Below are 24,101 nucleotides of genomic sequence, written 5' to 3'. Positions count from 1 at the left end.
TACTTCTAGGGTCTTATGGAGTTTTTTTTGCATTAATAGCTCAATTGAGTCTTGATGATGGGATAATTGCATATCAATTTTGAGATTTTGGAATGAATAAAAATGTATCCTATAGAAATTCATTTTAATTCATTTCAATTACATTTTTATCACCCTGTAGAGGAACTTTTCAGGCCCAAATTACCCTTATAAGACTGGAGAAGGCTTTAACTCCATAAAAGAAGGGAAAGAGAATTTGACCAGAAAGGACCCTGATTCAGACTCTTGCAGAGACCACATCTCTCCTTAGATCACATCAACTTGGAAACACCAAAAACTTTCTAGACTCATAGAACTACCTCTGAAAATACAGCAACATGAAAAAGCAGTGTCTCCCCATCCCCAGGTGAGCAGAGGCCAAAGTCAAGAAATAGGCTGGGAAAAATGAGTAAACAACAAAAGAACTTGATAATGAAAAAACTACTACAGTGACAAAGAAGACCAAGATATAAACTTAAAAAGAAAAATGCTAATTGGACCCTAGCCTAAAAAGAGTTCTTGGTAGAGTTAAAAGAAACAGATAAGAATAGCAAGGGGGTGGGGCAGCTAGGGGGGCACAGTGGATAGAGCACCTGCCCTGGAGTCAGGAGGACCTGAGTTCAAATTTGGCCTCAGACCCTCTAATTGACTAGCTGTGTGATCTTGGGCAAGTCACTCAAACCCCATTAAAAAAATAGCTGAAGAAAAATTGGAAAAAAATGAATGATGCAAAAAAAAATTATAAAAAGAGAATTAATAGCTTGATAAATGAGCCACAAAAATACTCAAGAAAATAATACATTAAAGAAAAATTGGTCTAATGGCAAAAGAGGAACAAAAATTCAAAGAGGAAAACAAGTCCTTAAAAATTAGTAATGGGTAAGTGAAAGTTAATGACTCCATGAGAAATCTAGGGGAAAAAAGGCAAAAAAACTGGAAAAAAAACCAGAAAACGTGAAATATCTTACTGGAAAAACAACTGTCTTGGGAATTTAATCAAGGAGAAATAATTTAAAAACTATTAAGAGTATCTGAAAGCCAGGATTATAAAACAAAGAGCCTAGATATCATATTTTTATGAAATTCTTAAAAAAAAAATCTGTCCTGGTATCTTAAATTGAGAGGGTAAAATAAAAAACTGAAAGAATACACTGCTCGCTTCCTGAAAGAGATTCCAAAATGAAGACTCCCAGTATATAACAAATAAAATTCCAGAGCTCTCAAGTCAAAAATTAAGTATTGCAAGCACTGCAAGCACCAGAAAAAAAGACAATTCAAATATCATGGAGTCATAGTCAGGAACACATAAGATTTAGCAGCTTCCAAGTTAAAGGAATGGAGGATATGGAATAAGATATTGCAGAAGGCAAAAAGAATACAACTAAGAATAATCTACCCAGAAAAACTGAGTATAATCCTTCAGGTGAAAAATGAGTTTTTAATGAAATATAGCACTTTCCAAGTAGTCCTGATGAAAAGATGAGAGCTGAATAGAAAATCTGACATTCAAACATAAGACTCAAGAGAAGCATCAAAAGGTAAACATGAAAGAGCTATCATAAATGATGCAATGGAGTTAAACTTTTTACAATCTTATTATGGGAAGAAGATATATGTAACTCCTCCTAAAAACTTTGATTTAGGGCAGAGTTAGAAAGAGTCTGAATAGACAGAGGGCATGAGTGCAAGTTAAATTATATTGAAGTGGTCTCCAAAAAGATTGTATATGGGGTGAGAAGGTGGAATACAATGCACTAAGAAGAAAGAGGCTGAATGAGGCATTCAAGGAAAAAGCTTTTATAATGAAAGGAGAAATGGGAGGGTAACAGTAAAATAAGGAAGCTTCCTTTCTATACTATTATTTAATCCAGTTCCAGAAATGCTAGTGAAAGCATTTTAATAGAAATAAATTAAAAGCAAAGCAGAGTTAGAAATGCCATGACATGATACTTAGAATCAACAAAAACAACAAAAGTTGAGATAATAGCTTCTATATTCTGCTCTAATTCAGGTTATCATTATCTCTCATTTTTGACTACTGCAATAAATTTCATATTGACTCTCCATGATTCATCTCTCCCAATCCCAACCCACTCTTTTTTTCCCTTTTTCTTTAGGTTCTTTTTGCAAGTCAATGGGATTAAGTGGCTTGCCCAAGGCCACACAGCTAGGTAATTATTAAGTGTCAGAGGCTGGATTTGAACTCAGGTACTTCTGACTCCAGGGCCAGTGCTCTATTCACCACCTAGCTGCCCCACCCCACCCCAATCCACTCTCCACAGAGAATGTTAACCTAATTTTCTTAGTCTCAGATCTGGCAATTATCACTCACCTCAACTCAAATCCCAGTAGTTCCCTATTAACTCTACAATAAAATTTAAACTTACTAGATAATTGGATCAAAGTTCAGATATGGAAAGATCTTATAACTCATCTAATCCAATCTTTTCATTGTATAGATGAGAAAATAATGATTAAGTGATTATCCACAGAGACAGGATAAAAAGAGCCAGGATTTTAACTCAGGTCCTATGAATAAGTAGGAATTTTCCACTGTGCCACTCATTTCTCTTAATGGCATTTAATCATTTCACAATCTTATCCTATCCTGTTGTTCCTGTCTTATTTCACATTCTCCTCCCCCATGCACTCTATGATCCAGTCAAACTGAATGCTTTGAATCCTGAATCCTCTATGGTTTGTACTGGTGTTCTCTCATGCCAGGAATGCATAATTTTCTCACTCCAACATCTTAAAATCCTTGATTTCCTTCAAGCTACAACTGAATCACTAGCTCATATATGATTAAGAGTTCTTTCCTAGTTCTCTCTATGTACCCCCAAGTTATCTTATGTGAAAGACATGAGATTTTTGAGTTGTCCTCCCATAAAAGAAAGAATTAGGGACCATGGCTGAGGATAGATACAAACAATTAGCTTGTCCTGGCTGTAGATGGTTTCAATGAGTTTTAAAATGAGGAATTGGAACCTGGGAAATGCTAAACTAGAAATTCCTGCTGGTTTTAGGGTAAAGATTTGATTTGTTTAAAAAAATAACAAACAAAAATCTAGCTTATGAACCAGAAACCACAATAGAGCCAATAGCTAAGCACCAGAACCAAATGCCCAGTCCAGAGTCACCACAGCAGAATGAAAATATCATGAGTAGACATCAAAGATCCTACAACACTAGGAATGTGTTGTTCTCCTTGTTTGTGTTCTAGTGATGCTTGGTTAGAATGTGTACCTAAGTCTTTAGGGAAGTGTTCTCATGTAAATGCTCTTACACTGCTATTCTAGTACATAAACACTAACAGTGTCCTCTGACTAGACAATTTAAGGTAAACATATCCCTGACATGTCTACCTTTCATGGGAAATAGTTTTAAAAGCAAGGACCATGGGAACCTACTTATGAATGCAAGTTAGAAAGAAGGGAAAGGTGTAGCCCAAATGGTCATTATATTTTATCCATTTGCATGTACAAATTCCTATTAGAATGCAAATTCCTTGAGGGCAGAGAATGTTTGGCTTTCATCCTTTTATCTCTATCTTCAGTTATATTGACAGATATATAATAGCAACTCAATTAAAAAAAGAGAATATTAGGAAATGGAAGTTCTATTCAAAAAGAACCATCTGTATAAAATATCTGGGAGACACTACACCAAGGTACATTTATGATTTATACAACAAAAAATAATGATAGGGGAGGTTACTTTCTTACAGGAGGAAGAATTTAAGTTGAATTTTAAAGGAAACCAGGTATTGCAAGTGGTGGAGAGAAGACAGGCATTCCCAATGAAAGTATTAGGAAAAAAGCATAGAAAAGGGAGGAGCACAGTCTATGGAGTGAGAGTAATGTGCAATTCCCATGGCTGGGCATCATCAATGTAACAAAAATCATAATGCTACCTAAATTAATTTATAGATATAGTGGTAACCAGTCAAACTACCAACATTCACTATAGGAGGAACAAAAATTCTAGAATCTCAAGGGGAATAATGCAAAAAAAAAAAGAGGGAAAGAAGGAGATAAGACATCAAGTTATTTTGCATTATTTGACCATCAAAAACTACTGACTCAACCTAATAGACAAAAATCAAAAACAACTAAACTTTAAAAAAAAAATAGCGTGATTGATACCCAAGAACACAAATTACCTTCAAGAGAATTAATTCCGTTTTGGCTAAGAACTGCTAAGAAGATAGCTTGGCAGAAATTATGAGATAAATATTCAAGCCACAAAAAGCTTGGTGGGTGAGTAGAGTGGGTAAGTGAGTGAGAGAGAGAAAGAGAGAGAGAGTGAGTTGTTTTAAGGTCACAAGATAAAACAAAAATTAGAAAACAACCAAATATAGTACCTTTCATCATGATATTTGTGATGAAACACGAGACATAGGGTAAGAAGAGTTTCAATGCTAACATATACATAGCAGCACTTTTTGTAATAACAAAGGGAACAAAATGGGTTCCTATGAAATATGGAATTTTAAAAAAAATTGTATTGATGTCTCAAAAGATGACATCTTTTCTGAATACCTGATCTCTTACTTCAGAAAATTACCTTTTTCCAGTAGATGACAGTCTTACAAAGAGTTTGTTTGTGATAGGAACAACTTTTTGGATAAAGACTTGTTGATCATCTCTCTCTCCGAAAGGTCCTACAAATTATAAAAAGAAAATGGAAATATGTCCAAAGAAGTATATTAGATCAAGTTGAAATTCATTTTCATTTTCATTTGCAATAATCATTAATATTGGAAAAAAGACATTTTTCCCCAAATCATAAAATCCACTAAAAAACATTTCAAATATATAGAAACTCTACCTATGATTTTATAGAATAAGTTCTGGTTAATCATGTTGTACTAAAGCTTTATAATCATTTGACAAACTTGGAATTTTTAAAAGTTGGCATGATTCTTATGGAATGTTTTACTGATATCAGAAAAATCTGAGTTAAGACTCCCTCTGCCAATATACAAAGGCATCCTCTTAGGTATTGATGCTGTTAAAGAGTTGCTTGGTATACCAAGAGGTTAAGAAACTTGCCCAGAGTCACACAGCTCAGGATGAATCAGGCAGGATGTGAACCTGTCTTCCTGGTTTCTAGCCTGCTTTTCTATCCACATGTTATTCAATAATTGATGTTTCTAATAGTCAAAGTGTAGGAGCAGCTAGGTGGTGCAATGGATAGAGCACCAGCCCTGGAGTCAGGAGGACCTGAGTTCAAATCTGACCTCAGATACAATAATTACCTAGCTGTGTGACCTTAGGCAAGCCATTTAACTCCACTGCCTAGCAAAAAAAAATCTTAAAAAAAAAAAAGATAGTCAAAGTGTACATCTTAACTTTAAAATAATATTTTCTCCTCCTTATCCCCTTCCCCAACAGAGAAGTTTCTTGGAGTTTATATACCATAGTTTAACCAACAACATATGTGATTGTGACATACAATGATTTCTAATCAATGTTTATTAAAGTTGAAAAACCTTTTCATAGAGATGTAAGAAAAAGTCCTGCATAGCCAAGATTATGATACTATATTTCAGCAGGAAAGCAGGACCTTCAACAGAGGATTTCCAATTGTCAGGGCATAGTTCTTTCCTTTACACCACCTCTCTTTTCTTTTTTTCTATAACAGATAAATATGGCTAGATAGCTATTAAGTACTTTCTGGGTGCTAGGCACATAAAGAGAAGCTAATGGTAAACTCCCTTCTTCCATTCCTCCCTCCTCTCTTTCCCTCCTGCCTTCTTTTCCTCCTTTTACCCCCTTTTCTCTTTTTCCCCCTCCTCCCTTCTTCCTTCTCACATGTTACTCAGAAGAATTTATTTTTTCTGTCAAGTTTTAGGGAGCAAATTTTAAATTAGTACATAGCATATATATTTAAAACTTCCATAAGAACCATGATAACTTTAATTCCAAGTCTGTCAAATGACTATAAAACTATATAATACAACCATGATTAATCAGAACTCATTTCCTTTTTATCATAATTTTTGCAGCTCTAAATAAGAAAACAAGTCTATGTCAGTAGTTAAGTAAACTAAAAAGGAAATCTTTATGGAAAGTCCTAGTATTACTTTTCTAAAAAAGGCAGTCCTGACAGTTAGGATTTCCTATATCTTCTACATTTACAATAATATTTACTAATCACTGCTGTAAAGAATTATAACAGGGAGTCTCCAAATATATTTTCAGTTATTTACAAAAGGGTCAATCCCATTTGTTATACTGTATTTGTTAAAGGGGGGAGTTGGGAGAGGGAGGAAATTAAATGTTCTAAAATGATCTGAAATAAAAAGGACTTTGAACCTGAACTAAACAGAAAATCTGATTAATAAAAACACTTAATTCCCTTAGCATTCCGATACTTAACTGAGATCATGCTCTATTAGTCAACTGTCAGAATTGTGTACTGAACATTGATACATTCATACCAGTAAAATTTCACATTAAAATAAACATGGTAGCAAGTAATCTGAAGTCTTAAACTAAGGATATCATCTATTTCATTAATGATAAAACTAGATTAAAATTTTCTGAAATAAAGCTAAAAATGACATTTTAAACCTCACTTGTTTATGAAATGCTTTGAGATTATTGTGAGGAATAATATATACAAACATCCTTTGCCTCACCTGCATCCCAATCTTCCAATCAAGAAAATTTCAAGTAAACAAATAGACTCTTGTGGTCTCAATAATATAAGCTTTCAGAGAAGAAGCACTTAATATTGATTTGAGACATACTGTTAACTCTGAAAGAGTCAAAGAGTCATTTAATAAGCATCCTAATATCTTGAACTTTAAGAGTAACTGTTACAAAATGATATTGTTGGATATGTCCATTTTCCCATGTGAAGAAACTTATGCGATGTAATTTTTATAACAGTTTCATGTGGTACCTTACACAAAGTAGGCAATAATAATACTTTTCATGGAAATGTATTATTTAAAGTAATTGTAGGTTTAATATTTTAAAAGACAATCATTATGAAACCTTAACCTCAAAAATATATTTTGAAAGCTATAAATCCAGAAATCGCATGCAAATACATTCTTAAGATAATTCTTTCTTATCTTCTATCATTGTCATAATTTCTACACATTTTAAAAAACGATCACAAAGGTACATTAGTTAGCCAATAGGTCCTATAGAACTCTTCTAAGTATGGTGAGGCACGACTGCATATACAGAGCAGATTCTCACAAATGGGTCCTTGGGGAAAAACAACATAAATGGTACTGTGAAATGTGTGAGTTTAGAGACACAAATCACAGTAACTTTATATACCTCCTGCTGAAATCAGATATCAGAGTAAAAACAGAGACACGCTACACTGTCTTCAAATGGCTTAAACTACCAATAGCTTCATAAAGAATTTTAGTACATAAAAATAGATGAGCCTGCCTTCTAACTTACATTGTTTTTTCACTAGATTAATTAGGATAGCAATGGAAAAGCAAGTTGTGCTGATATAAAAATGCTTAACTTAATCATGACTTGGGGTTTGACATGAAGGTCATAATCTGAAGCGGTAGCATTATTTAAAACTATTATTATGTCCTAATTTAAAATTTGGCAGTAATAAATAAATGAAAATAAACCCTTCTAAGTAACAAAAGAGAAGAGGAGAGAAAAGAGAAAAGGGGAAGAAAGGAGGAAGAGAATTTACTTTGAACTTCTCTTTAAATGTCTAACACCAAAAAGGTGCTTATTAGATGTTTAATGATTGACATTTCTTAAGTCTTTATACACACCAGGTACTCTGTGAACTCCTAGGGATTCAAACACAAGCCAAAAAAAGAGAGTTCCTACCCTGGAGAAGCTTCCATTCTAATGGGGGAAGATAAATAATTCAAAGGGAGTTTAAAAATGTATTAAATGTCATCTAGGTAGCAGGCACAATGCAAAAAAGAAAAAACAGTCCCAAGCCCAAAGGAGTTCACAACCTAAAGGGGAGCACAATAGCAAACAAATATGTACAAACAAGCTGTATACTGGAAAAAAAAAGGAAATAATTAAAATGGAAGGCACCGGGATCAGATGAAGTTGAAAAATGGATTTTAGTTGGAACTTTAGGGAAGTCAGTAAACAGAGATAAAGGGGTAAGGGGGGGAGGGCATTCTAGGTATTTAGAAGAGCAAGAGTTTGCCTGAAGTTAGGAGGGCCTTGTTCATGGAAAAGCAAAGGAAGCCTTTGTCATTGTATCAAAAAAACATGTACTAAGGAATAAGGTGTAAGAAAACTGGAAATACAGGATAGGGCTAGGCTATGATGGGCTTTCAATATCAAACAGAGGATTTTGTATTTGATCCTGGAGAACAAGGTAGAGTAAGAGGATATGGTCAGACCTGCACTTTAGGAAAATCTATTTGGTAGCTATATGGAAGCTAGAAAAGAGTGGGGAGATTTAAAGCAGGCAAACACACCAACAGACTACTGCAACATATAATGCAATATATAACATATAATGAATACGTGGTGAATCCTCTCAATAGACTAAAGAGATGGGGGCTCCTATTGATTCTGAAGGAGAAGCCTGATTGGTAAAGAGCTTGAGAGGCATAATAAAAAAACCAAATACTACTAAAAGCTAGAATTTCAGACTTTAAGTAATTAAATTTTGAAAAAGCTGAATCAACAGAATAAGGAAAACAAATGTAAATTTTCTTTGAACATTCAGCAATTAAAAGACATGTATGACTATGTTTTTAGTATTTAAAAAACTTGCCTTTCTGAAGACAGAGGCATTCACCTTAAAGACCCAGGTGAAAAGGGCAATAATAAGGTTAGAGACTGATAGGCTGCAAGGAATACGTATGGCTTCTGACCAATAGCTCCCTTTGGAGAATGTACTGACTTCCACAAAAGAAAAGGCTATAAGGGAAGAGACTGAAAGAGATGACAAAGGTAAGAACTGGGAACTTCAGGTAGGAAGAGAATTTGGATTGGCCTGAGTTAGGCATAGCCAAGAACACCAGAACAATTAGACAAATCTATTCAAAGGGATTTAGGCTGAAAAGAAAGGGGAAGAAAGGCAAATATATTCCAAATTATAGCCTAAAACAAAATTCACAGGTTTCTATATAAATGCAAATGTAAAAAATGGTAATGATAACAGTAAACCTAAGCTCCAATGCAATGAGGCAAACCTGACCTCATAGGTCTCACTGAGACTTGGTGAGATGAGATTCATGACTGAAATACACTTCCAAAAGAGATACCTATTCAAAAAGAATATATTTAAAGTGGAGAAAGAATACTGAAAATTAAAAAGACAATGTCAAATCAGAAGAGGTAAAGTATGGTGGAACTCATTTGAGGAAAGAACGTTAGAGACAGAGAATTAATATTGCTGTGGAGCTTATTAGATTACCTAATCAGAAAAAGGGGAAAATTTAGGATACTATGTATTCTGTTTGGAAACAGATCTCAAGCACTGATGAATGATGTAATAGTTACAGGTTATTTCAATTTTTCTGGGACATAGCAGTTCAAGGTTCCCTTAGTGGCAAGAGGGTGGGGGGGGGGGGTGAGGGGCACATTTACAAGGGGAAACTTTTACTCTACATTTGATCCTTACCAATGGGATCAAAATGATTACTTGGATAGAAAGGATAGAATCCCTTTTCTTAAAAATCTATTTATTTGTTTGTTTATTTATTTATTATCCAATTATGTGTAAAGATTAATTTCAACATTCATTTTGGTGTAAAAAAATTTTTTTTGTTCCACATTCCCCTCCCTCCATCCTAGGATAGCAAATAATCTAATAAAGGTTATACATATATCAACACATTACTCATATTTACATATTAGTCACAATGTGAAAGAATCAAAACAAAAGGGAAAAATCATGAGAAGAAAAAGTTTTAAAAAGAGAAAATAGTGTGCACTAATCTGCATTCAGATTTCTTCATTCTCTCTGTATATGGATGGCATTTTCATTGTAGGTCTTTTAAAATTGCCTTTGAACAGTGGATTGTTGAGAAGGGCTAAATCTAAAAAGATGGAATCCTTGGTGGAAAATGAATATCCTATCAAAAATTTGTGTTCAAGAAAAGGAAAGCTGAGTATAGTTCAATATGTACCTAAGATTTAGGTCTTCTGTTTTGTGTTTTTTTAGGATAGGGTCTCAACAATGAAAATTTTGGAAGGGAAGTTAGCCAAGGAGGGACAGAAAGTTCTCAAGAATTAAATTCTGAAAGCACAAAGAGAAAATTCATGAAGAGAAACAAGGCAAGTTGCTAAAGAAAGATATGGGCCTATAGGGAAAAAAAACATAGAGAGATGTTTAAAAGATACATACTAAAGATGGAAGTAAGACAGGTAACAGGATAAATATAAAGAGTAATACAGTCCAATTAAGAATGCTGCTAGAAATACTGAAACCTAGAATGAGTTCTTTTTGTTCTGTTTTGTGTACACTGAATTAGGGAAAAGAGAAGGACCAAAAAGGGATAGACTACTGCTGCTGGAAGTGGACGGATGGAATGATGTTACTAGACAAAGAGGACAGAGTTTCATTGACAAGGAAAATGATCATTAGCCTCAAAAAAGATACACTAAAAATGGCAAAGAAGGAGCTAAAGCTCTAGACCAGAAAAGAGATAATAAAGGAACCTTTCACTAGCCTTGATGCATTCAAATTATCAGGTTGAGGGTATATGGCATTGAACTGTTCCCTTAGATAACTTAAAAGATGATAGAAAATGAAGAGAATGCAGAACTGGATAAAGGCAAATGTCACAATACTCAAAAAGACAAAGTACTAGCAAACTTGATATTAATTTCTGGGGAAAAAACAGAACTAGCCCAGCCAAGTGTAATGGGTGGTACATTCCTATAATCTCAGTTACTGGGAAAGATCTCTAGAAGAGTACTGCCTTTCTCTAACCTTCACTTTCCCACATACTCTGTGATCCGGTGACACTGGATGTTCCTTGTGCATGACACTCCATCTCCAGATTTTAAGTAAAATCACTGTCCTACATGACTAGAACTCTCTTCGTCATCTCCACCTTTTAGTTTTCCTGACTTCCTTCATGTCTCAGCTAAAATTCTACCTACTACACACAATCATTTCCTGGGCCTCCACAGTCTTAGTGCCTTCCTTCTGAGATCATCTCCAATTCCCCTACATATATATTCTGTAAAGGGACTGTAATAGTTGTTGTTCTTTGTATCCCCAGTGAGTAGCATGATGATACCTGGCAGTTGATCAGTAAATGCTGGTCAAGTATCTTGATTTGCCCAGCTGTCTCTTGAAGCAATATTAGATCTGATCTGCTTGGCCCAAAAAGGTAGAACTGAAGGCAAAATTTGAAAGTCACAAAGAAGCAGATTGTGGCTAGAATTAAGAAACTGTTTCTTAACATTTAAATAACTGTTTCTTAACATCAGAAATAATGGTTTCCCCATCAACAGAGACCTTCAAGGGAAAAAATGATTATTTGTTTGGATATGGTAGAGAGCAGTGTAATTCAGAGGAGAAATCATTTAGAGGGTTTCTGAAGCCTCTTCCAACTCCAATATTCAATGATGCTCTACTATTTTTCCCCCAAAGACAACACAATCTATTGTGCAATTCTCTCATCTACTTAATAAAAACCTTTAAGCAGTTTTACTCACCTATATCATTTCCAGAAGAGTAACTACCATGACTTTCTGTCTCTTCCAAAGACAGTATCTTGAATGATGCTAAAGGAGTAGAACCTGGCTGTGTGGAAATCATTCCTCGGAATCGTGTTACTGTCCATGTCCGTACATGATTATTATCAGCACAGACTATTGAGAAAAAAGAAAAAATATAAAATGCTAAATATAATATCAATATTTCAAAATTAAAGAAGGTTCACAATTACTTACCATATGTAATGAGACAATATACAGACATCAATAAAGATAAAAATGATTAAAAAACAGCAAATTGTGATGGTATTCTTAGAAAACCCAGCAAAAAAATCAGCAAAGAAGCTGACTAAAATGATTAATAGCTTCAGTAAACTCATAAAAGTCATCAGCATTTCTATTCTACATTAATAACAAAACTAGGGGGAAGGGACAGTTATAGTTAAGAGAATTTTCTCTTATTAATGATTTGGTTCAGACTTTGACATGGTTATTGATCATTAGCAATTTTAAATGTTATCCTGAAATTGATTACATATTAAAAGACCTAAAGTAAGGTTATGCAGGACCCTAGATAGATCCTATATGGAGGATTTATGAAAGGACATGAACAACCAATTGGGATAAAAAAAATCTTGTAAAGGTCCGAACAATGCAAAGTGTATTCATATAGATCATCGATTTACTGAAATAGCAGATCATGGATAAACAATCTAAAAAAAAAACTCCTTTTTGCCTGAACCTGGTAATAATTACTCAAAGGTAATATTTGTTCAACAAACTTTATTGTAATTCATAAGTAAAATAAGAAAAAACCAGGTAATTCACCACTGACCGAGATCTCAAGAGATTTTGAATACAAAAGCAAATGTGTAAAAGGAATAAGTATAATCTTCAAGGTAACATCTCACACCTATCAGATCAATGTAACTACAAAGTGTTAGAGGGGATGTGGGAAAACTGGGACACTAATGCATAGCTGGTGGAATTGGAATTGAAATTGATTGAACATTTCTGGAGAGCAATTTGGAATTATGTCCAAAGGGCACATTTTTATTGATTCAGCAATACCACTAGTAGGTCTATATCCTGAAGAGATAATGAAAAAGGGTAAAAAATCCCACATGTATAAAAATATTCATAGCAGCTCTTTTTGTAGTGACAAAGAACTGGAAATTGAGGGGATACCCCATCAACTGGGGAATAGTTGAACAAATTGTGGTTATATGTATGTGATGGAACACACATACAGGAAAATCATGAGGGGACAGGATTTCAGAAAAGCCTGGAAAGTTCATCATAAGTGAAATGAGTGGAACTAGAACATACACAATAACAACTATGAGGTTCATTGAATTTGTTCATTTCAGCAGTATAATAATCAAAGATAATTTTAAAAGACTTATAATGCAAAATACCATGCAAATCCAGAAGAAACTGTGGAGTTAAATGAAGACCAACACTTATTATCTTCAAAAAAAAAAAGGCAATGAGTATGTTTTAATTGCTTGAAAATTATATAGCTCTTTTCCAGTTTTTGTAGCATTTTGCATAAGAATACACTAAATATAAAACCGGAAAGGAGAATTTTGTCAAGTTATTGCTTGTATGTAACCCAGATAGATATACAATTTCCTTCTTTTCATTAATGTATTTTGAATCCATCAAAAAACTGTAACCTACATAAATTAAATCTTCAAGTATGCCAAAGTTTTTGATGGCAATGATAAAACGTTTTGTTCTAAAATATATCACCAGGAATACTTTCTAAGCTGATACTATTTAAAAATGCAATGCTTTTTTAAAAATAAGAGTGTGAAAAAATTCAATTAAGAGGTTTTTTATTTTTTGTTTTTCTTTAGTTTTTTTGGAGAGGTGAAGCTAAAGGAGGAAACTCCTTCTAATAGTGCTGTGACTCTTCTGAAACATAAAATCTTTTTTTGGTTTTTTTTTTTTTTTGCAAGGCAAAGGGGGTTAAGTGGCTTGCCCAAGGCCACACAGCTAGGTAATTATTAAGTGTCTGAGACCAGATTTGAACCCAGGTACTCCTGACTCCAAGGCTGGTGCTTTATCCACTGCACCACCTAGCCGCCCCCTGAAACATAGAATCTTAAGGGAGTTACCTGGAACACAAGATCAAAAAGTGGCTTGCCCAGGGTCACACAACCCATACATGTAGAGATCTTTCTGACCTTTTGATCTGTTGTCTAATCATTAAATCATGTTATCAATTAAAGGCTGATACTGAGTTAATAAAGGTTAATATTGAAAATGATCCTTATTCATTTCAGATTTATGTAACTTAAAGGAAACTTAAATCTTTTTAGACCGTAGCAAACTGCAAAAATTTCTCCCTTCCTCAAAAAGTTCTCTTATATTCCCTAGTATTTAAATTTCTATTTTTGCAGAGAAACAACACCTAAGAAATATGCACACAAGTCAGTGGATCCTAATGACCTAAGAAATAAAAATTTTAATTAAATGATTCCCGATTTATATTTAAATACTATCAGAGCTAGATTAATTTCCCAAGAATCTAGAAATGATTAACAAACTTGTGTGTGTGTGTGTGTGTGTGTGTGTGTGTGTGTGTTTAAGTTCTCCCCCCCCTCAAAATATGGAAATTATATATAGACTACAAACAAAGAAGTACTTAAAAAAGTCACTGTACCTGATACAAGGTGTTTCTCTGAAAGCATGATCTTTGTAACTGGACTTCGGTGAACTGTGAATGTCTGGAAAAGCTGAGGGCCCGAGCCAACTGTTTCTGGGTGTTGTACAATTACTCTAACAGCTCCAGAACTTGTACCATAGGCAATCTCAATCCAATTACCACTGACACCTAAAGAAAACCAATCACATTGATAAAGGTAATATCAAAGTCTACCACTACAATAAGAGAAGAAACTCACAGACTTTGTCACATTCCTAGTTAATTCAAGATTCAAGATTTGGTAATGGTCACGTTCTAGCTCATTTAGATATCTTGGACGGGAGCATTCTAATATTGCCTTAAAACTTTACAACTTTAAACTATGAACTAGGCAAGAAAAATAAAGACAGGACAAGTGACTAAATCCCTAAAGCAATAATACCATGGAAAGGAGAGAAAATTATTTTTGTTCATTGAAAAAAATTTTAAATATGCTTCATTTTCAGTATGGTGCAATTTAGGAAATGTACATACAACATGGCATGTTTCTGCAATGTTAAAATTTCCTTATCCTTTCTTCTTTCAGCTGTAAGAGTTACTGTACAACACCCAAAATTTCCTTATCCCTATCTTATATCTAATCTCCCCAGTACAAAATAATGATGCACTGTCTGGGATTCAGTTTCCATAGCTGTAAAATGAAGATGATCCTGTTCATACTAGATGAAGATGACTCTCATTCTGTCTTTCTGGTATTTTACATTTCTTGTTTTTGTATCTTTGATTTCTTTATCTACCTTGTCCAAACTTCTCAACAGATGTATTTGCTCTTTTGATATTTCAGAATTATAATATATTGTAATGGATTTAGGAAAACAATATTACATTATTGAGAACAGATTTAAACCTACTGCGAAGATTCTTGGGGGCACATTAACATGTTTACTAATATTTCTTCAGATAAATATCAAATGCTTTAACTGATTTTTCCTACCTCACTCTACAGGGTCCTTAATAAATGAAAAACACTTTTCCAATAACTCAGTCTTAATGAGAAATGTTAATAAATATTAGAGAAATTTCCAAAATCTGTCTTTCATAATTCCAACTTAATGTTAAAATTTATGTTTACTTTCTCCCTAATGCAATTTTTAAAGTTGGGTCCATATCCAACAATATTTATGACTTTCCAGGTCATTCATGGAATAGTTTTGCTTGACTTTTGAACAAACATCCATGAGGTCTAAAATTCTTAATATTTGACAAATCTCTTAACTGTGGTTTCCAACTAGCTTAATTCTTATCTAATAGTAAATCAATACCAGTAAATAAAACACATTCTCTCTTTCAATATCTGACATAAATCTCAAGAAATTATAAATATTCTACCACATACTAACTTGTTTTAGGTGTGAGGTAGACACTTAGAGCAGTAATAGCATCATTTGAAGGATCATGATAAAGTTCAGTTACAAGAAGGTCATTGTCTTTCATTCTCAAAGGAAATTTCTGCATATCTATAAGAAAGAAAACATTTAAGATGACATAATCAAAAAGGAAAAAGTAATAAAAATAAATCTGACATTTCATGAATAAAATGTTATCTAGAACTATCTTCCTTTAGGTATGATTACACACTTACCTATATAATATATGGATCCATTATTACAGCCCAAGAGCAGGAATGACCCAGCAGTGTCGTAACTAGTAATAGGAACAACATCTTGAACCTAATGCAGAGATTATTATGAGATGTTACTACACCTGAAATTTACCTTTTTCTGCTTTTGAAATTCTTAAATTTATGGCAATGCCCATTTAATATTATCCTGATTAATTAAGAAAACTACTTCCCTTCAATAGCCAACACTATGGTGAATCCAGAACTGAAAATAAGTTGTTCAATAAGGTATGTTTATGATAAAGATAATCCTTAGCTAAAGAAAAGAAGTTTCAAAATATACTTTGGAAAGAATTTATTACAACATGCTAGGCTAATAAAGGAAGGTAGAAATCTACTAAATAAAATTGTCAAGCCTGAACAATGAGTATTTTTGCTATAGAAGCTCAAATTAGTTAACTTAAAATTTGACTTAGCTCACTTACCTACTATTTTCCAACAACTTCTAAATTTCCTACCTCTATGTTGAATAAATGTTGACTAAATATTAATTTATTGGGGGCAGTTAGGTGGCACAGTAGAAAGAACACCAACTGTAGAGTCAGAAAGACGTGAGTTCAAATCCAAGCTCAGACATTTAATAATTGACTAGCTGTCTGACCTTGGGCAAACCACTTAACCTCATTGCCTTAAGTAAATAAAAAATAAATATTAATTTATTGTGATAGCAAAGAGAAACAGTTGGAAATTATTACCTATTACTTGAAATAGGTATTTCTTGATTCTTCCACTGATTTTCAGAACAACATTTGGCTTTTTATAAATAAATCAAGATTAACTGAAAAGAAATTATAATTGTACATGTCTAAAACTCTATTTTTAATCTACATTATCATTTGTAGGAAATTTTTTTTTTCTTCTCTGGGTTTACTCTGCTCAATAGCTCACCAGATATTCTTTTAATCTATTAATTATATATTTTATGAGACCTCTTTCAAAGTAGGTTGATTATAGTTGAATGTTATATTTCTAAAAAGATATAATGTTTGGAAGGTCAACCAACTCAATTGTAAATAATAAAAGTTCTAGACTTCCTTTACCCCGTATGGTGATAACACTGCCTATGCTTGATGACTATCTATACAGCTAACTATAAAATCAATTAGATTTACTCCAATGATTTTAACCTGGAAAAGAAAAAAAAATATTTGTTGTATGTTAATAGGAAAAAAGTGCACTAGACTTGGAATCAGACAGAAATGGTTTATATCTCATCTGAAAGTTATAATTTTCTCATCTATATAATGGGGGATAATAATACCAATAAAATAATTCAAATGGTTAAGAAGATCAAATCCATGAAAGATCATGATTGCAAAGCACTTTGTGAACCTTAAATACCGTGTTAATGTCAGCTATTATTATTCAATTGCTAAGCACTGTAAACTCCACCAGTGATATTTTTCAAATACATGTTAAATATTTAAGATGATCCTATGTTAGACATATTTAACTCCTTAGGAAAAATATCAGATATCTAATAAATCAGAAGAACTTAACCTACTAAATTAATTTTCTATTTTTATATAAGTATGAACTTGTACGTATTATATTAATTTCATGTGCATTACATCAACTTAATGCCAAATTTATGAATTGAATCAATCAGGAAATATAGTGTTATTATGACAAAATTTTCATAAAAGGAGCTATTTATCCATGAAGATTAGTAAATGCCTCATACATTTTAAGCAGTTTAACCCAGTTGGCAGAACTGAATAGTTCTATTTTTAGCTGCTTTTGTGAGACCTTCCTTGAGAGTATATATGAACAAAAGTAAGGGAAATAAGTAAGGAGGAAAACCATCTTTTCCCAAAAGTTTATTGAAAAGATTTCAAATCTTTCAACAGCATTTTAGTATGTATATATATATATGTGTATATATATATACACATATATATATATACACACACACATATGTATATATGTATATATATATATATTACTTTATCAAATTACTTTACATATACACTACTTTATCAAATAAAACTTATAACAACTTCTTGCTTTTGACCTGATTTGATTAGTGTTTTATTTGATGCAAATATATCAGGCCAATCCTTATTATCCATCTAAAGAACAATACTGCAATGGTTGTCTTTTTCTACTGTCTTCACGTTATCCATGAATAGGATTGTTGCTGAAGGGCTAAATCAGAACCTACTCAACCAGTGTTGTGACAGTCAGAAGAGTCAGCCTTAGGTCAGCTCTGCCTCTTGAGATTTGCAAAGCAGACTCTTAAATTTCATTACACACTATCTCTGCATTGTGTCACAAAGACATTAATCTGGCTGGTTACAAGATTGTTTCCTGCATGAATGCCCAACTTTTCCCAAGATCTTGGTATGAAATGTAGGAATAGAATTATTATTGCTAGAAATGTTTTCCCAAGTCATGTATGTTTAAAAAAAAAACAAACTAAAAAATTATCAGTTTACACGTGAGTGTACTGCTAAAATACGATTATCATCTCTCCTCAGGAAACTGGTTTGGGGTTTTCAGAAACTCAGATGGTATTAGAAATATTGTCTGCAACTGCAAAAAATGCTTGTAAATAGATACTAAAAAATGATCTTTTTAGAATCTTATTATCTTGTAAACCTGCCAAGAACAATTTTAATTTTTCCAACTATTTAACAGTAATCAAATCTGATTTTCTACAAGGACCAAACACATCAGAAATCTAGATAAGAGATTTAGAGCTGGAAGGGTTCTTAGAGGTCATGTGGTCCAATCCTTCATTTCATAAAAGAGGAAACTTGGGGCTCAGAGGTTGTAAATCACCCAAGATCACAAATGGTAAGTACTGAGACCAGAACTTGACCCTGGGTATTCTGACTCTTAATAGTACTTTTTTCATTGCATGAAGCTACCTCTAAGGTGTAAGCACTGTAAATGTTTGTCATATTTTCAGGTCCTCTTTCACCTTTGTAATATATTTTAAACTAATTTAAACTAACCTGCCAGTGCTGAGTTACTGCATTCCACACTCCTACTTTCCCTGTATGACTTGTTGCTACCAACTGGTTACCAATGAAGAAGAGAGCATCTACAGGAACTCCAAGACTGAACACTCCTAAAAAGAGAAACAAATCACATGAAAATTTCAAATCAAATGCTGGTAGATAAATATTTTAATATTAAAAAGAAAAACATATACTTCACTTTTTAAAAAAGATTTTTCTTCTAGCAATTACTGTATTGAGTATTTCAGACTTAGTTATTCTGCCTTTTATTTTTTAAATAAAAATGGATTTAAGTGGATGGTTAGTTTGAGTTCCACATAGGAAATCAAGTTCACATATCATTACTTCCAAGCTCTATTCCTGTTTTTACCACAAACTAAACAGGTAATCATAGCCAAGTCTTTTTATCTAAGACTCAGTTTTCTCATTTACAAAAATGAGGGAACTAGGGGGGGCAGTTAGGTGGTGCAGTGGATAGAGCACTGGCCCTGAAGTCAAGAGAACCCGAGTTCAAATCCAGCCTCAGACACTTAATAATTACCTAGCTGTATGACCTTGGGCAAGTCACTTAACCCCATTGCTTTAAAAAAAATTTTTTAAATGAGGGAACTCAAGTAGTTGTTGTCACTAAATATTCTATAATTCAGAGTTTAGGTCCTTAAAATTGTTAGTATTAGCTATCTGAACTGTCACTTACAAGAGCAATCTCTTCAACTATCTCAAGCCCTTGAAAATGTAGAGCACACATTTGAGAGCAAAGACTATGCCTTCCTATTTATTATTTGCTACATAGTCCTGAATACAAAACTGCTAAATCCTAGAGCAAACTGATGTTTAAAATGCTCATGAGTGAAAAAATGTTTATGAAATTTCCTATTTCTGTGTACCTTTCTATAAGTAGATTATCCAAGTATAAATAAGAGATATAGTTAATAACAATTATAATAATGATAGCTAACGTTTGTGTAGTACTATATGCCAAGCACTTTGCTGAGCACATTACAATTGTTATTTTAGTTGATCTTAATGCAAGGGAAAGGGAGTTGCTATTATTATAATACCCCTTTTACATTTGAGAAACTGAGGCAAATAGAGTTTAGGTGCATAGGGTCACACATCCAGTGTCTGAAGCTGAATTTGGATTCAGATCGTTGACACTGGCCTGGTACTATATCCATTGAGTCATTTAGCTACTCCTCAATATATATTATATCCTGAAAACCAATATTAAAAATAGTCAGTTTAGCAGGAATACAAATATAATACCAAGAAAAATAGTAATGTTTTATACTTTATAAAAACACTAAATAAAAACCTTGTGTAATCAGATAACCCAATACTCATTTAAAAATAAAATTTCTATATTAAAGCCAGAAGCCATTCTAAAAGCTTGTAATCAGTTACATAGTTCTTTTTTTTTTAATAACAAACCAGTGCTATAATTATGACACCAAACAATTTTTCAGGGCATGTGAAGTTGACTAAATTCTGCAACATGGGTCATATGAAAGGAGGCAATAATAAAAACCAAGAAACAACTAGAATTGATTACTCCAGAGAAGGATGAGGTTCTGGGAAATCAAGGAAGACAGTCTGAACAGTCTCAAGGAATTTAATGTGTCATTCCTTCTTAGGCTCAACAATCTTGATGGCCATCCACAGGGAAGACAACGGTATAAGTAATGACAGGTTCCTGTCTTAAGGGGCCCTCTCAGTAAAATACTGCTTATAGCAGCAATCCAACAGCAGTGTCTTATATAAGTAATATTGAAGGGAGTTCAGCCTCTGGGATAGCTCTATCATGGATATGCCAACCTTTGCAATTTTCTCTAGATGGTGTTGTCAGGTTCTGAAGAGTGTTTGTAACAACAAATGGTTTCTTTTACAGGGTATGAACAAATTACTACTGGACCATCCCACGGCAGAGCTACCATGTCAGTCTTTGCAAACAAAGCAAGTCATAAAATCTCCTTTATGTGTATAACCAGACATGCTTTGTTTGGTGAATGATCACATTTTGCAAAAATGCAAGACTTGCTTCCTTTTGATTTAGTTTTCAATGTACAAAAAATTTTAAACTACCAAAACTATTTAGTTTCCCATAAAAATTAATTTCTCTGGAGCACTCATAACAAAATTTTGCAGACTATTTATCACAGTAGAGACCCTTCTGTTTAATGTAAAGTTATATATTTATTAATTTCTTTGAAAAGATTATTTGAAAATTGAGATGAAAAACTATCATGATATTCCCACAAAAATCTTTATTATTAAAAAGATCTCTTCCTAAGAATATTTCCTAAAGATTTTTAGAAGGCATCTTTTTTAGTGTATCATGCTATGTACCAAGGTGTTTTGTTTCATTTATAGTTAAATAGTAACTCTGGAAGTAGCAGAATCTGGTTACCCTTTACTTATCCAACTTTACAGGATACTGACTAAAAGCTCATAAATAATCCATGGGTAACCCCAATTTGAAACTTCACCTAGAGAAGAAAAAAAATGCAAATTTGTTTTTTTCCCACCTATTTCACTACCACTGCCTCCATCCTGAATGCTCCACAGAATAATACTACTATCTGAGGCAACAGCCACCATCTTATCTTTGTCTCCATGTGGACCTCCAACCACTTTTGCATTCAAAGCCACTCGTTCAATAGTCCAATCCAAATAAGGACTTGTAAACACCTGCTGCCACCCAGAAGATTCTTTGATCCTATGAAAAAAACAAACTGGATTTAGATTATTTTATAAATATCACTTTTAAAATTTTACCAATTTATAATTTCATCCAAATATTTTTCTTTCCAACTAAAACTTATTGCATGAATGTTAAGTAACAAAACTTAGAATATGATCTATATTCCAAAATATTCTAGATGTATATATTCTGAAATTCTTTGATATAACCATATTATCTGAAATGTTAAATACAAAATAAAAATAAAAATTCTATTTATGATAACTGCCTCTCTAAATAAAAATATGGTAATATAGTGTTATGGTGAGCTTTAAACCAACAAAACTCAGAATTTGGGGAATTAGACTAGAATCTTACAGCTGATCCTATTGTGCCCTGATATTACAGATACAGTGGTCCTTTATTAATCAGTTTCATAAAAGGAAATGATAGAGTGTAGAGTGTAGCATAAAACTTATAATATCTAAGTACAATAGTTTAAGTAAAGGATAGCATTTAAAGTTTTAAAATCCTGATTTTTGAATATTTAAAACAAACCATAATGGAATTAACTTTAATACCAAAAGCTTTATTAGAGATTTAAATTTCTGTAAAGATTTAAATTCCTACATCGAATTCACAAAATACATAACTGTAATCTCTTTATAATGCTTTTTCTTTATTATCTTAACTTATAAATTCCCAGAGAATCCCAATTTAATTTTTTAGTAAAATCATTTACATTTAGATCCTGTTAATTTATAAAAACTAAGAGAAGGATCAGGTTGAACATTCTCTTTGTAAGATCTGGAGGGAAAACAGTTGTTAAAGCATGTAATTAAAGTAAAATTTCAAAGAAATATTATACATTTTAAGAATTTCTATAAATATATATAGGTAACATTGTTAGCCTTGTTTAAGATGTTAAATATACACGAAAATAATAAAATTTCCATTTAAAATTTGTTATCTCAAAATTAGTGAAGTTTAACTTTATCAGAATCCTTCCTTTTCCCTATAGGCAGTACTAGAACCTGGAAAATATATCTTTACCCTACACAGTCTACAGTTTCCAACTTATTCCACTAGATGGTTCTCCTGTGTTGGTAAAGGAAAAGCTAACCAATTCATAGTTAAGAATTTGTTTAGACTGGAGAGAGACACACCCCCCCCTCACCTAATTCAATTCCTTAACTTTAAAGAAGGCAACAATGAAGCCTAAAGAAGAGATTTGCTCCAAACACATAATTAGTGTTGCTTCTACTGTATCAAACTAGGGACGGAAACAAGGAATGTACCAATGAAGTTAGAAAAAATTAAAATGAAGTTTTTTTAAAATTATAAAAGGGCGAGCATAACATCTGCCATGATTTTGGAGGTGTAAACTTGAAAAATATTTGTTTTTGGAAGGATACGCAGAGTGGGTTTCCGATTAACAGAGAAATGGATTTTAACATGAGCAACAAAACAAACAAAAGTGTGTATGTGTAAAATATCTAAGACATAATGAACAATACGAACATAATTACTATCAGACCAAATAAATCATCTAATAATATAGTTTCAGTTAAGTTTTTATGGAAAAAATTACACATTGACCTAGATTTATCATTTATGTAGAGTATAATTTTATTGGAGCATCTCACAACCTCAGGGCTAAGGAGACCAAAGGTTATCTAATTCAACATCCATCCAACTGGATATCACCCTCCAGAATATCACCAAAACCAGTTAACCAGGTTCTACTTGACCTTCAGAGAAAGAGGGATATAATATTTCTGAAGCAGCCTAGCCTACTTATTTTAGGTAAGTTTAGGTAAGTTAATTTTTACGAAGTTATTCACGACACTGCCTCTCTGCAATTTCTTCACTGAGTAGAAACAATCTAATCCCTCTTGAAAATGATTTAGATAGAGAATAACATACAATACAGAGAATTCTGTTCTCTCCATACTCCAGTGAAGTTACTATTCAAAAAAAGAAATCACATTCAACAATATTCTGAGAACAGAGAAAGTGCTAACTTAAGTTTACTATCCATTCACTAAGGATATGAAAGACAGGATAAGGGTATGAATCAGCTGAGGCAAGAAGGAAAAAAACCTAAGAACTGCAATCATGACTTCAGACAAAGTTAAAGTTAAAATAGAATTAAAAAAGATAAATAGGAAATTACACTTTGATACAAAGTACCACAGAAAAGAAGCAATGCCAATATAATACATACATATACCAAATGGTATACCATCTAAATATTTTAAGAAAAATTACATGTGGAAATAGTAATACTCTTAGTAGGGGACTTTAATCTTCCCCTCTCAGAATTTGATAAATCTAACCAAAAACTGGTTAATTTCAGAAAAACATGGAAGGACTTGCACAAAATGATGAAGAGAAATAAGCAGAATCAAAAAAAAGTTGTACACAATAACAGCTATATTGTTCTAAGAACAATTTTGAA

At 32.9% G+C, this 24,101-nt stretch overlaps 1 protein-coding gene across 2 annotated transcripts in view; it reads right to left on the bottom strand.

The window, feature by feature from the left end:
• KCTD3 (potassium channel tetramerization domain containing 3) overlaps positions 1 to 24,101 on the bottom strand; it is a 72,407-nt gene that overhangs the window by 9,732 nt on the left and 38,574 nt on the right. For both annotated transcript variants that reach the window (XM_074222667.1, XM_074222668.1), the window contains exons 9-15: positions 21,486 to 21,676; positions 18,955 to 19,070; positions 15,956 to 16,043; positions 15,714 to 15,830; positions 14,332 to 14,502; positions 11,661 to 11,816; positions 4,585 to 4,681 (exon numbers count right to left, since the gene is read on the bottom strand). In XM_074222667.1, the coding sequence (XP_074078768.1) occupies positions 4,585 to 4,681; positions 11,661 to 11,816; positions 14,332 to 14,502; positions 15,714 to 15,830; positions 15,956 to 16,043; positions 18,955 to 19,070; positions 21,486 to 21,676 (936 nt within the window). The remainder of the gene's footprint in view (positions 1 to 4,584; positions 4,682 to 11,660; positions 11,817 to 14,331; positions 14,503 to 15,713; positions 15,831 to 15,955; positions 16,044 to 18,954; positions 19,071 to 21,485; positions 21,677 to 24,101) is intronic.

Source organism: Macrotis lagotis, chromosome 2, assembly GCF_037893015.1.
Source record: "Macrotis lagotis isolate mMagLag1 chromosome 2, bilby.v1.9.chrom.fasta, whole genome shotgun sequence".
NCBI lineage: Eukaryota > Metazoa > Chordata > Mammalia > Peramelemorphia > Peramelidae > Macrotis > Macrotis lagotis.
Note: the sequence above shows the minus strand (reverse complement) of the source record. Positions and strands in the feature narration are given on the sequence as shown.